General features: G+C 47.9%; 1 protein-coding gene across 3 annotated transcripts in view; it reads left to right on the top strand.

Annotated features, from left to right (window-relative positions):
• The window catches only part of MAP1A (microtubule associated protein 1A), a 128,098-nt gene extending 120,885 nt beyond the window's left edge, over window positions 1-7,213 (top strand). For 2 of the 3 annotated variants that reach the window (XM_034783822.1, XM_034783824.1), the window contains 2 exons: window positions 2,271-2,503; window positions 3,592-7,213. In XM_034783822.1, the coding sequence (XP_034639713.1) occupies window positions 2,271-2,503; window positions 3,592-3,747 (389 nt within the window). In that variant the 3' untranslated portion in view covers window positions 3,748-7,213. Of the gene's footprint in view, window positions 1-1,369; window positions 2,504-3,591 lie in introns of those variants that run through there. The other variant, XM_034783823.1, reaches the window with a different exon arrangement.
• Window positions 7,214-12,974: the final 5,761 nt, after the last annotated feature.

Below are 12,974 nucleotides of genomic sequence, written 5' to 3'. Positions count from 1 at the left end.
AAGGGTTTGGGGTGGAAGATTGGGAGCTCTGTTTTAGCCATGTTGCACTTGAACTGATGGCTAGACATCCCCAAGAGATGTCGGGTCACAGGCTGAGATTTTAGAATGGCCAAATAGAGACAGGTCAGGAGTAGAGGTGGCTCTGTGAGTCATCCACATAGGGATCAGAGTTGAAGTTGTATAAGCAGATGAGATTATCCAGAGATAAGGCGTAGAGGGAGAAGGGAAGGGCACCAAGCACAGAGCCTTGTGGAACACCAACGGAAAACTGGAGCGGGGGCTGAGGAGGCTCCTCTGAAGGACATGGTAAAGGAGCAATTAGAGAACTAGGAGAGGACAGAGTCACAGAAGCCAAGGGAGGACAAGCTGTCAAGAAGAGCCTGGTTATGGTGTTGACGGCAGCTGACAGATGATGGTGGATGAGGATAGAGCACTGGGTCTGAGCTGTGACTGGGCAGAGAGCATTAGAGGCTCTGCCAAAAGTGTTTTAGTGGCATGCAGGGAGTGGAAACTGGATTGGAAAGCATCTGAGCTGGAATTGGAGGGGAGGCGCTATAACCAGTGCATTTGTAAAAATACAAAAACAGCCATATTGCGTCAGCCCAATGGTCCATCTAGCCCCATATCCTGTCGTCCAACAATGGCCAGTGCCAGATGCTTCAGTGAGAATAAACAGAACCGGGCAATTTATTGAGTGATCCACCCCTGTCGTCCAGTCCCAGCTTCGGGCAGTCAGAAGTTCAATGAGCTGAAGGGGGGGGGGGGCGGGAAGGGAGATAGGGTGGCAGCTGGAGAGGCCGGTTGAGTCAGGATTAGGGTTTTTGTTTTTCAAGGTGGGAGAGACTAAAGCATGTTTGTATTGTGAGGGGAAAAGAGCCGGAGGAGCGTAAGGGAGGGAGGTGTGTGGGGATCAGGAGATAAGGTGGGCTGGAATCACTGGGGCAAATGAGGTTAGACAAGGAGAGCAAGAGAGAAACGTGATGGGGAGAAGGAGGAAAGACGTGTAGGAGGGGAGGGGGAAGATCAGGCAAACGAAGGGGAGGGGATAAGGTTATGTCAGGTGGCTTTGGAGATATGGACACTTGCCCACTAGAAGGTGTAATGAGCCATCAGGCCATCAAATGCCTAGCCAAGAGTGATGTCAGCCAGCTTCACATGTGCAGGCTAGAAGGGACAGATTCTGTACCCACGGTACCTTCCCTGAGCTATTTGTCTCTTGTTAATGCTGGTGTTTAGCCTGGCTGCTGCCATGAATTGGCTATGGAAAGAAAATGAGGAGTACAGATTATACTGTCTGTGGGGAGGGCAAATGGGGGCAGAGGTTTTTGTTTTTTTTATTGTGCCTCTTCATTTCTTTCTTCCCTTTCAGACTTTTTTTTTTTAAATTGACAGAACAGTTCATGTATCAGCCCAAATACCACAGGAACTTTAGAGTTAAAGGCCTAAGAGACATATGGAAGAAAATATGTTTTGTGTGTGTGTGTGTGTGTGTGTAAATACATGCACATGCTGTATTCACATACTTGTGTGTACTCACATATTTCCTAGTGTCTACATAGATGATACTGCCTGTGTATATGTCTACAATGTGTGTTTGTTTGCACATGGTTGGCTATGTGTCTGTACTAGTATGGGCATGGCTGTGTGAATGCATGTATTCACATATCTCCATGTTCAGGTCCTTGTCTAAATGTGTGTATGACTCTATGCCTCTGCGCTCGGGACCATCTCTCACCCAATGACTGAAGGATGCAGAAATGATGACGGGAAATGCTGAAGGAGCAGAAATATTGATGAGGAACGTGAGCCAGTCATCAGAAAGAACTGCTAGGACTCATTAAGAGCCAGGCAGGAGTTCCCGGAGATGTTACTGTAGATTCCGAGGGCTGTCAGATAAAGGACATCAGGACATATTGCTATAGCCAAGATAGGTTAAGAAACTGAAACTGGGGCTATTTAACTAGATAGTGACTGGGCTAATGACTCTGCCAAAGCTAATAAAGGGGAATTTGGTTCCCTTCTGCAGCAAAGGCCATGCTGGACTTGATCCTAAAGCTGCTCAGTCAGGCACTAAAGAATTGCAGACCTTTCCCTTTCTCATCCAGTTTCTGTGCTACTGCTGGGACAGACCATCCACTTTTGTTTCCTCTCAGTAGCAGAGAGAAGGAGCCAATCCAGACCCTTTAACTTAGTCTCTGCAGCTGCAGGAAATCTTCCTGCATTCCAGATGCTTCAGGGTTTTGTTAGCCCCTGATTTCTCTTTTCCAAAGTTTCCAGTAGCCCCAAAAGCAGTCTCTCTGTGCTCCCGGGACCCCCTGTCTATGTGGACCTGGCCTACATCCCCAACCACTGCAGTGGGAAGAACACAGACCTGGAGTTCTTCAAGCGGGTCCGAGCTTCATACTATGTTGTGAGTGGCAATGATCCAGTCAATGGGGAGCCCAGCCGTGCGGTACTGGATGCACTTCTGGAAGGAAAGTCCCAGTGGGGTGAGAACTTGCAGGTAAGTGACTTAAATCCCCAGGAATGTGTGATGTTCACTCTATCATGGAATTCTAGGGAGAATGTGCCTATTATAATACTGATCCACAGTGCAAAAAATCTCACATTATGGTGCACTAGAGGGAAGCAAATGGGACTGGGACTCTCTCACTGTACAGTGTTAGGCACCAGGCACTGAAATCTTAGGAGCTTCTCTTCCTTCCCTGCCATTGGTGGTCTGGTTTGTCAGTAGCCAAGGGCAGGAAGACAGTGTAGCCTGAGGAATGAGGAGACAAGAGGGGGGATACAGTCTCTTTCCTTATCATGAGATTCATGCACTTAAAGATCACTCACTCCTCCTGCCTCTGCAGCAGGAAACAGAAATTGTCCTCTGGCAGAAACCAGCTGGAAAGTAAACCCTAAGACAGCTGAGTAGCCCACTAACGTGGTATCAGGGACAGGGTCACCCACCCCACTTCCCGCCCTGGCAGTGTTGAAATCACATGTCTAAAGTTGTTCTGATAATAACTTCCTATTAGCTCCTTTAAACCATCAACAACTATTCCTTATAATACCCACCTTTCCCTACAAGGTTTCAGTGAGAGCCTGGGTAGTGCCTGTTCCTACAGGCAGGGCTAGAGCAGAGCGTGCATTTGTCCAAACTGCTTTGCTAGATACCGCATCCTCAAATGCCAGGGCTTCTGAGCTGACATGTTCTGCACCTGGGTAGGGTGACACACAGGCTGGGTGGCACTTTCGGGTCATTCCACGGCCATTACTGGAGCCCTTGTGAACACAGATTTGCTGCTATTGCCCAACTCATTCTCCAGCACAGCTTCTCCCCACCCTCATTTAACTTTCTGTTCTCCTTTGTCTTAATATTATTTATGTTGTGGTAGTGCCTGTGCCTCAACAGGCCAGGACCCCCTTGGGCTGGATGCTGCACAGAGAGATGGTACAGAGCCATTATAATTTAGAAGACAATTATGGAAAAACCAGCAGGCAAGGCCATGAGGACAGAGTAACGGTTATAGGATTGTGTGGGCACGATTTGTTGGTGCACTAAACCAGAGTAGCAGTGCTGTCAGTTTTCTCTTTTGTCTTTTCCAGGTGACACTGATTCCAACACATGACACTGAGGTGACACGAGAATGGTACCAACAAACCCATGAGAAACAGCAGGAGCTGAACATCATGGTGCTAGCAAGCAGCAGCACTGTAGTGATGCAGGATGAATCCTTCCCAGCCTGCAAAATTGAGTTCTGAATCTCCCAGCCACCTGGCTCTCATCCCTCGATGCTGTCCACCACCATGCAGCACTCAGACAGAGATACCATCTCATCACAGTCCAGTTCTTCTCTTCTGGTTTAGTCTATATGTGGTTCCCATTTGCCAGGAGATCCAGGACTCATCCAGCTCAACACTGGATGCTTTGAAAGAGGAGCCAGGGGGTCTCTACGATTCTATGCTGAACTGAGAGGTCATGCAAGGAGCAGTACCAGGCCAGGGCCAGCTTCTCTTTCCCTGGTTTATTTTGCTGCCTGTATAGTCGCTGTAGAATAATTTGGCTGCCTTGATGCTGCGAGCACTTGCTCTCCTACCCTTGCCCTGGTTGCACTGCCACTTGGCTTGTAGCCCCATGAAATGTTTCCTTTGGCCTGTAGCTCTGCTGCTGCATGAAGATAGTTGTGATGGTCACAGTGTGGGAGAGAGACTGAAATAGAGGAAAAGGAGAGTGAGAGAGGAGCGAAGGGATTCTGGTGTCAGTATTCTGAAATAACCTGACAAAAAGAGAAGGCCATTCCTCCAGCTCTCAGAACATGAGGCATGCTAGGAAAAGAGAACTGGACTCCAACTACATATTGCTGCGTTTGTCTAATTCCAGAGGCTTCTGCCCTGAGTTGTTGGACACCCATTGCTAGGTTACCCATTCATCTTTTTTGCCATGGTTGAGGAGCTGTGATGAAGAATAATTTGGCTTGGTGGAGCATTGGCTTGTCATTCTTAGCTACAAAGAGCACATTCCTAATCTGCTAACCTCAGCTTTGCACTTGTAAAGTGATTAACATTGTACTTCTGAGCATCAGCAGTGTGACTGCAGGAGTCATCGAGGGACTGTCACATGAACAGTCCCAGTCAGAAGGGTATCCAAACGCACAACCCCCAACTCACCTAAACAGAAGGGCTCAAGACAACGCTGGCCGCTGCTGGTCCAGGATTTGCCTAAGAACTGTTGTGTCCTATGAACCAAAGGCTTTCTTGAGGGGGAAGAGGAGGGATATGGAACTGAGGCAGCAGGGATGCAGGCAAGGAAGCACACTGTAGACAGTTCTGACAGCAGTGGAGAGGCAATTCATTGCATTGGGCTGATCACTGTGCAGTTTATCAGTGTCCTGACAGGACGGTAATCTCCCTGCCTACATGTGGGAGCCCTGACTCCTCAGTGGTACAGTCAGGCAGCTTGCTGCTCACAAGTGAGGGTGTCAAGAAGCTGGGGAAAGGAGGAGACTGCTTTGGGGGAGGGGGGGCTAGAGACCCCCTCCAGAAACCCTTTTGAAATATTATCTTAATGGTTTCTCCGTGTTACTTCCCTGCTGCTGTGAAAGGAACATGAGTGCGCCCTTTCGAGCACAGAATGGGCCAGCACGGCGAGCAATTATCTGGGTCTTGCTCTCTCATAGCCATCGTAACAGATTCTTGCGATTATGGCCTGGGCGCTCCATTGCTGCTGAGTAATAAATTACAGCATTATATAAGCTATGGGGGAAAAGCCCTTTCAGGCTCCAGGCTCAGCTCATGCGATCATGAAGGGCCGTAAACGTGAGGCGGTGGAAGTGGCTGCTCAAGCACTAGTGCTCAGCTGCTCTGTCACTGATCAGTCTTTGCAGAGCCAAGGCAGGCTGCTCATGGCACCAGGGAGGATTTTTTTTAGCAAGACAGAGACACAAGGCAGTTGGGGGGGGAGGGGAGGGGCTATAAAATAAAAAGGCTGTGATGAAAGTCTTGGCCCACAGCCCAAAACATGTGTTGTGTCAGTGCCAGTACTTGGCATTGGGCCCAGCTCTGGGGGGGGGGAGGGGCTCGAGGGGCCCAGGTCCTTATGCTGTGCTTGGCAGGGACATGCTAATCTGTGCCACTAGCTAACTAGCAGTTCCCGGGCAGCTGGTGTAGAGAAAATGCTGCCTGAAAAACCTGCTGCTAGAGGACTAAAATGGGATTTCTATGGAAATGATTTATTTTGCCATCTAATTTATATATTTATTTTTGGTGTTAAGCTGCATTTTGTATGGAGTTAATATTTTAATTTATACATGTTAACATGGCGCCATGTGCTTTTGTGGGCTCTCATTGTGAATACTCAGATGCTGCAATTTATAGAACAGAAAGACCATAGAGAAATGAACAAATATCACTGGCAGCCGCAGGGGTCTCCACCCAGGCTACAAAGCAGGGGCGCTGGATCTAAAGCCCAGCACCTGCAGGGAAAGGAGCTGAGGCCGAATGGCACAGCTGGCCCTTTAGCTACAGCCCTGGTTTTGAGTGTTAGATTCTTCCTTGGGGACTTATTAAATTCCTGCATTGTATTTTCTTGGTTTTTTTTAAACTAGTTGGTCCAAAGTGTGTCTGCCAGGAGAATAAATGTTATTCTCTGTAAACTGATTGAGTCAGTATGTATGAATGTCAGCTATGACAGCCAATCACAGGCAGGCAGTGCTACAGATCCAACCTGTTTTTCCATTGGCCTCTTTTCTGTCTTTGCGCTTTTCACTTTAGGTCATTCAAGAAGTCAGTTCACCCAGTTTACCTGTGCTTGGCTGTCAGCCACTCCTGGTGCCTGGAGGCCTAGCACACTCAGCGCTGGGTTTTAAGAGGGAACAAATCGTGCATGCTCAGCTACTGAAGCCATTTCCTCAGCAGAGTGTCTAGGCAGAACAAGTTAATGCACTAACTTTAGATAGACCCGCATATGAATGTGTCTCATTCTTAAACTTGAAGCAATTCTGACTAATAAGAGAGACAGTGGGGCTTTAGGGGCACCTGCATTCACCAGGAAGGAAGAGCAACTGGGAGAGTATGTTCCAGTTGAACATATCTGCCCACCCCAGGACACGCTCCTGGTCGCTGCAGCCGTGCCCTCCAGCAGCTTTGCCCCAGTGCTCACTCTCTTCCCTGCCCAGAGCCTCTTTCACACCTTTTTGAAGAGTTTTGTAGCAGTGTGTGCTGTCTCCAGCTTCTCTCGCCTTCCTCAAAATTTATGGGAAAATACCTTTTTAAAAAACCCACCACCTTTATAACAGGGCCAAGGTCCGCCTTCCCCAGCAAATGGCTGCAGGCCTGAGGCTGTTAGCTTACGGGACACTGGCCAACCCAGAGGTACCATGACACTACAGTAGAGAAACATTTAAACTCCGCTTTTGCTTGTTTCTGCATGTGGACGACAATGTGTAATATTCCCGTATGTAATAGGTACAAAATATTATTTTAAAATTATAATAAAAAAAGTGAACGTTTTAACTGTATTGAGCTGGCAAGTTGTGCTCCTAGCTTCTCTCTGTGCTGAATGTTGTAAAAACAGAGCACCCAGGTTCTTTTCTTCTGCCTCATGTTACTATTTGACCTTAGTTCCTTGATTTTAGTTCCTTTTCCCCACGTTCATGTGCAACACTCTGTAACTAACTGCTGTAAAGGGAGGAGCTTGACACAATAATAAAGCCACATTAGTCGCAAAAAATAACGTCTTGGGCTTTTGTAAACTGTTCCATTTCAGTTTGTCCAACTGTTTCTGCCAACTGGGCAGTTCCATACATCTCAAGCATATGGGCACCAGGAGACGGGGGACATAACTTGTGTGAAGTTCTGCACCCTCCCTCCCCCCATTATACACCCATGACCTCCCTGACCATTGGCCCCCTACAAAAAATTGATGCAGCACACATTAAATGGATTAAAAGCTAACTAAATTATAGATCTCACAATGTAATTGTAAATAGAAAGTTATGGAGCTGGTGTGTTTTTAGTGGTGTCCTGCAGAGATTGGTTCTTGGCCCTATGCTATTTAACATTTTGATCAGTGACCTGGAAGAAAACATGAAATCATCCCTGACAAAGTTTGCAGATGACACAAAAATTGGGGTAAATAAAGCTGAAGACAGGTCACTGATACAGAGTGATCTGGATCACTTGGTAAGCTAGGTAGAAGCAAAGAATATGTGTTTTAATACAGCTAGCATTCCTATACATTTAGAAACAAAGAATGTTGGCCACACTTAGAGGGACTCAATCCTTGGAAGCCGTAATTCTACAAAAGACTATGGGGTCATGGTTGCTAAGAAGCAGAACATGAATTCCCAGCGCGACACTGGCCAAAAGGGCTAATATGATCCCTGGATGCGTAACTAGGGGAATCATGAATGGGGCAGAGTAGTTATTTTACCTCTGTATTTGGCACTGGTGTGGCCGTTGCAGGAATCCTGTGTTGATTTCTGGTACCCAGAGGACAGGAAGGATGTTGATAAATTAGAGTTCAGAGAAGAGCCATGAGACTGATTAAAGGATCAGAAAAGTGCCCTATAGACATGGACTCAAGGAGCTCAATCCATTCAGTTTAACAAAGAGGAGACAGCTAAGGGGGTGACTTGATTACAATCTGTACGTACTTACCTGGGGAACAAAGATTTGATAATGGGCTCGTCCATCTAGCAGAGAAAGTATAACAAGATCCAGGGCTGGCTCCAGGGTTTTTGCTGCCCCAAGCAGCAAAAAGAAAAAAAAAAAAAAAGAAAGAAAAAAAACTGTGATCGCGATCTGCTCTACTGCTGCCACTTCAGTCTTCGGCAGCAATTCGGCGGCTGGTCCTTCGCTCCAAGAGGGAGCAAGGGACCCGCCGTGGAAGACGCGGACCTGCCGCCCCTCTTGGTTGGCCACCCCAAGCACCTGCTTGCTGGGCTGGTGCCTGGAGCAGGCCCTGACAAGATCCAATGGCTGGAAATTGAAGCTAGACAAATTCAGACTGGAAATAAAACATACATTTTTAACAGGGAGGGTAATTAACCATTGGAACAATTTACCAAGGTTATGGTGGATTCTTCATCACTGGCCATTTTTGAAGCAAGGCCGGATGCTTTAGCTCTACGCTGGGGATGATTGTAGGGATGTCCATTGGCCTGTGTTACACAGGAGCTCAGACATCACAATGGTCCCTGCTGGCTTTGGAATCTATAACTCTTTCCCACTATGAAAAATGAGTTTCGAAGACCCAGCCCTCCCCTTCTGGGAAACATTCTTCATGCTACCAGCTGCTGAAACCTCCTCCCTCCCCCTCGTGACAATCCTAGTGAACCCCCACACACACACACACACACAGATGACAGACACTCCAGCTTAGTGTCCAGACTCTTCCCCACTGGTACTGAACTGTTTGTGGTGCTTCCCTGCCCACATCAACACAAGACTCTACAGATTCTAGCGCTGAATGAGACCAACCTTGCCAAGTGCCCCTCTGTGGAGAGGAGCGCGTTCACTCATGCCTCAGGAGACCCAGAAACACATGTTGTCTCTCCGATGTCAGATGTGAAGTTTATCACTCAAATTCCTTGGATAACTGGTGGCATTTTTGAATACTATGGGAAGCACAAAAACTAGCAGAGAATGAGGAAGCGACTTGGTTCAAGAATCAGGGTGTGAAAGTAAATGCAGGTGGGTCCATTCAGGATCTCCTTCAGGCAGCAAATTGCTTATAGCAGCTGGGTGAGGCTGAAGGGAAGGCCATGTACTATGGCAGCCTCCCATCTCCCCTGGCACCCTTTGCTTGCTCGCCACTAAGTCGCAGGGAGGGTTTTTAAGCAAAGCTTTTTAACTGTATTTTAGCCCTTCAGGTAGAGCTTTCCTGGCCCAATTTGTAATCAGAGCACAGGAAGCCAGGACTGTCTTCTCCCAGCGCTGGGCTGCCTATGCCCAGGAAGTAAATTATTTACTTTACAGTAACTGTAGTTAGGCTGTTTTGTCCATGTGGACCCCACTCCTGGTGAGCTTCATGCATGCACATCAGTGTCCAGTGTGAGGCCACACTTGTGCCCTGCATGTCATTCTGCCTGGCTCCCTTACTGCTTCAGCATCCCAGCAGCGATGGCCTTCAAAGGAGCAGGGATGGCTGGTGCGTTGTGGGATCCACACGGACAAAACATCTAGAAGAACTACATTACTGCAAGGTAACCTTTCTTCTTCAAGTCTTTGTGTGGCGCTCACCCCCCTCATAATTCCCAAATTAGTAGAAGAAAAGTCTGAATGGCTAAACAGGGATCGCAGAACTTGTCACCTGACCTAGTTGCCAAATCTAGAGTGTAATTTTTGGTAGTGGTATGGGTGGAGCTGCTCTGCAGTTGTCTGATGCAGGAATGTTTCTTAACCATGATGAAGACATTTCCTGGGCTCTAGTTGAATGGGCCCTGATACCTGAGGGAAGGGACATAACTGATAGTGGAAGAGAGTGGATCCAAGTCAGGTTGCATATTTAGTGAATAGGAATGGATTGTTGTAGAGAGGCAGAGGATTAGGTCTTTCTGCCTAAGAGGTCAAGTCTTTTAGGCTCTTTATTCTGTCTATTTGGATTTCCCCTGTACTACAGATAGCAGTAGGAAGCAAGGAAGTACTCAAATCATTTTTGAGGGTCTTGGTATATCAGCTTTGCTCATTTACTTACTGGAGATAGAGACGCTGCAATCTGCCTTGGGAGTCTTCCATCCTTGGCATTGCCAACCTGCCTAGGGTCAGAATGAAGAATGTCAAATAATGTATCTGCTTCTCCTGCACTACAGGTAATTCCATGTCCAGAGTGTCCGCTGTCCTTCCCAGCAACTGCTGACAGAACTTAAGTCATCAGGATAGGGTACTGCAGCAGAAGTCATGCAATGAGGACAATAGATCCTTATGCATAGATGGCTGGAAGGGGTTAAGAGAGATCTTTTGTGGGTTTTGGAGAAATAGTCCTCTTCCTCCTGAGCCTTGACCTCCTCCTCAGGTTTCTTCTTGTTCCCTAGGGCGATTTACATCACAGGGTGGCCTAGTCAGGGAAAAATTTCCAAACTTCATGTGTGCCCACATGTGGAATACACAGAGGGACCAATGCTCGAAGAAGAACTATGGGGTGATCAAGAAATAGCAGCTTGTGGAGGGCAAAGGAGGAGCACCTCCCGCCCCTCCCAGAAGAAGGCCCAAGGTACTGTCAGTTAGAACTTGGGAGTCACGTCTGGCCAGAGGGAAGCCACAGCATTTAAGTTAACTGCATGAGAACCCTGCTCTGAGGCCGCTCAGGCTCCTGGAAACAGCTGACGCTGTGCATGTGCACAGGCTTAATAAAGGAATTAACATAACCAGTCCCCCATTCACAGTCACTAGCTACCCTTCCCCATAACACCTGTCTGGCTAATTTAATTCCACTTTTAATTTAAAAATGTATGTAGCAGAGAACTGGCACCTGAAATATTTTGAGGTCCCATCTGTAGCTGACTGGCTCTCTTAGCACCTGTCCATTAATGTGACTGGCTCCAGGCCAAATATGTTGTGTCTCAACCAGGAACTACATGGACTTGGGCCCAGATCTTCAAAAGGTCTTTGTATGTCTAACCCACACTGAAATCAATGGAAGATAGAGGCCTAAATAATCTTTAAGGCTCTGGCCTTGGTGACTTTGGCTACTTGCTGGCTCTGACGTGGCCGCTCTGTTCCTTGAACAATGACATTTTCACCTCTCTCATGGTGTCTGTTAGTTCAAAATAGGATTGTGGCTTTGTTAGGTGAGGGCAGGGCCTATAGACTCATACTGAATTGCAGCTAGCACTGTCCTTTCCCAGGAGTCCTGTTTGCCTTTTGTCAGTCTTGCCTCTGGTTCTGCGTGTCTGTCATACTAAAAAATTGTTACTCTTCTTCTTAACAGCTGCCCTGCAGCAACAGACCCCATCAGTTACCATTGGGGGCTTTACAAATGCCCTGCTCTTCCACCATCCTAAACTCCCAGCAATAAAATCCTCACCCCCAACTGCCCATCAGTTTCCCCGCTTCCTGCCAAACCTATTCCTCCCCTCTGGCGGGTTCAGAGATAGAAGAGTTGGCAAGCTGGCATTCTTTAAAAGAATTTCTCCAGGTCCTTTGGTTTCCTCTGCAATGGCAAATAGGGGAAAAAAGTCAAGGTGCAGGATTTCTTACCCTGACATCTGTATGACCAAAAATGTGGTGCCAGAGGGTGACCCTGGGTTTTTCCCTATGGAGGAGTTCTCTAATCCATCATAGAAGGATCCAGTCACAGGGTGCTGAGATGCTCTTCTGGTCTGAATCTAGCTGCAGCAACTATTTCATTCACCCCGAGAGACGATCGTTGCATATGAGTAGAGCATTCAGGTTCTCTAAGGAATTAGAGATCTCCTTGGATCCACTTGCTTTTATATCTGTGAAGAACAATAAGCACAGGCAAACAAACAGACGTAGGTCCTCTACATCAGTTACAAACTCAGTTGCAGTCTGGTTCTAATTCTGCCTCAGTGCAGACAGCCACGGTGGGTCCTATGGGTCCAAAAGCTAATCGATAGGAAGAGACCCTGACTACCCTCACCAGTCAGCTGCATATTTTGCTTGGGGCAGCAGCTTCTGAAAGTGCCAATCTGGGAGAAAGGGTCACAGAAGAGTCTGCCTAATTGTCAGAAGTGCTGATTACTGGCAGGGGTGGGTCTCCGCTCCCACCGCCCCTATTTGGAGCACAGCCCAGACGCTCAGATGTTGGTGTTCTCCTGCACATTAGGCCTCTGCTGTATGAACCATATGCCTAGATAGTCACTGTCCAAGGCAGGCCTGCGACCAGCAGACAGCAGGCCTGACCGTGGCTGGGGTCCATCCCCTGTCTCAACATTCCCTCCATTTCCACTAGGGCCTCAGTAAGGCCTGACTGATGTAATGAATTCACCAGAGTCCTAGGACGTGCCGGCTCCTCTGCTAGGTTGTTTTTCCTTTTGCCTTAAACAAAGGCTCTGCTGAAAGCAGGCATTGTTCTGCCTCCCCCATAGAGCGTGCTCTGTCACGGGACAGCTGGCTGTGGGCAGTAGCACCCTGAGCCCCTGGTGAACAATGACTGCTCTTAGGCAGGAGCTGTGTGCTTGTCATGCTAATGAACCCACCGCCTCTGCATGGCGACTCTGCTTCCTTATGGTGCTGTAGCACAGTGACACAGACTGGCAGAGGGGCTGTGACCTGCTGTATCCGCAGTGCTGCCAGCTGCCATGTTCACTAGGAGGCAGTATCGCTGCTCTAAGAAACACAATCACCCACATGGAAAGGGCAAACAGCTCTCAGACAGGGCTGGATTTCCAGTTAGGCACATGCCAAGGGGCGTCTGCATTTTTTTAGAACAAACACGAAGGTCACCTGTAGGCGGGGGGTGGGGGTGGGGTGGCACTGAAGATGCTGTGCCTAGGGGCATGTAAGGTGTAAATCCTGCCCTGCTCTCA

This window comes from Trachemys scripta, chromosome 10 (genome assembly GCF_013100865.1).
Source record: "Trachemys scripta elegans isolate TJP31775 chromosome 10, CAS_Tse_1.0, whole genome shotgun sequence".
Classification (NCBI taxonomy): Eukaryota; Metazoa; Chordata; order Testudines; family Emydidae; genus Trachemys; species Trachemys scripta.
The sequence above is the reverse complement of the archived record's forward strand: the minus strand, read 5'-3'. Positions and strand labels throughout refer to the sequence as shown.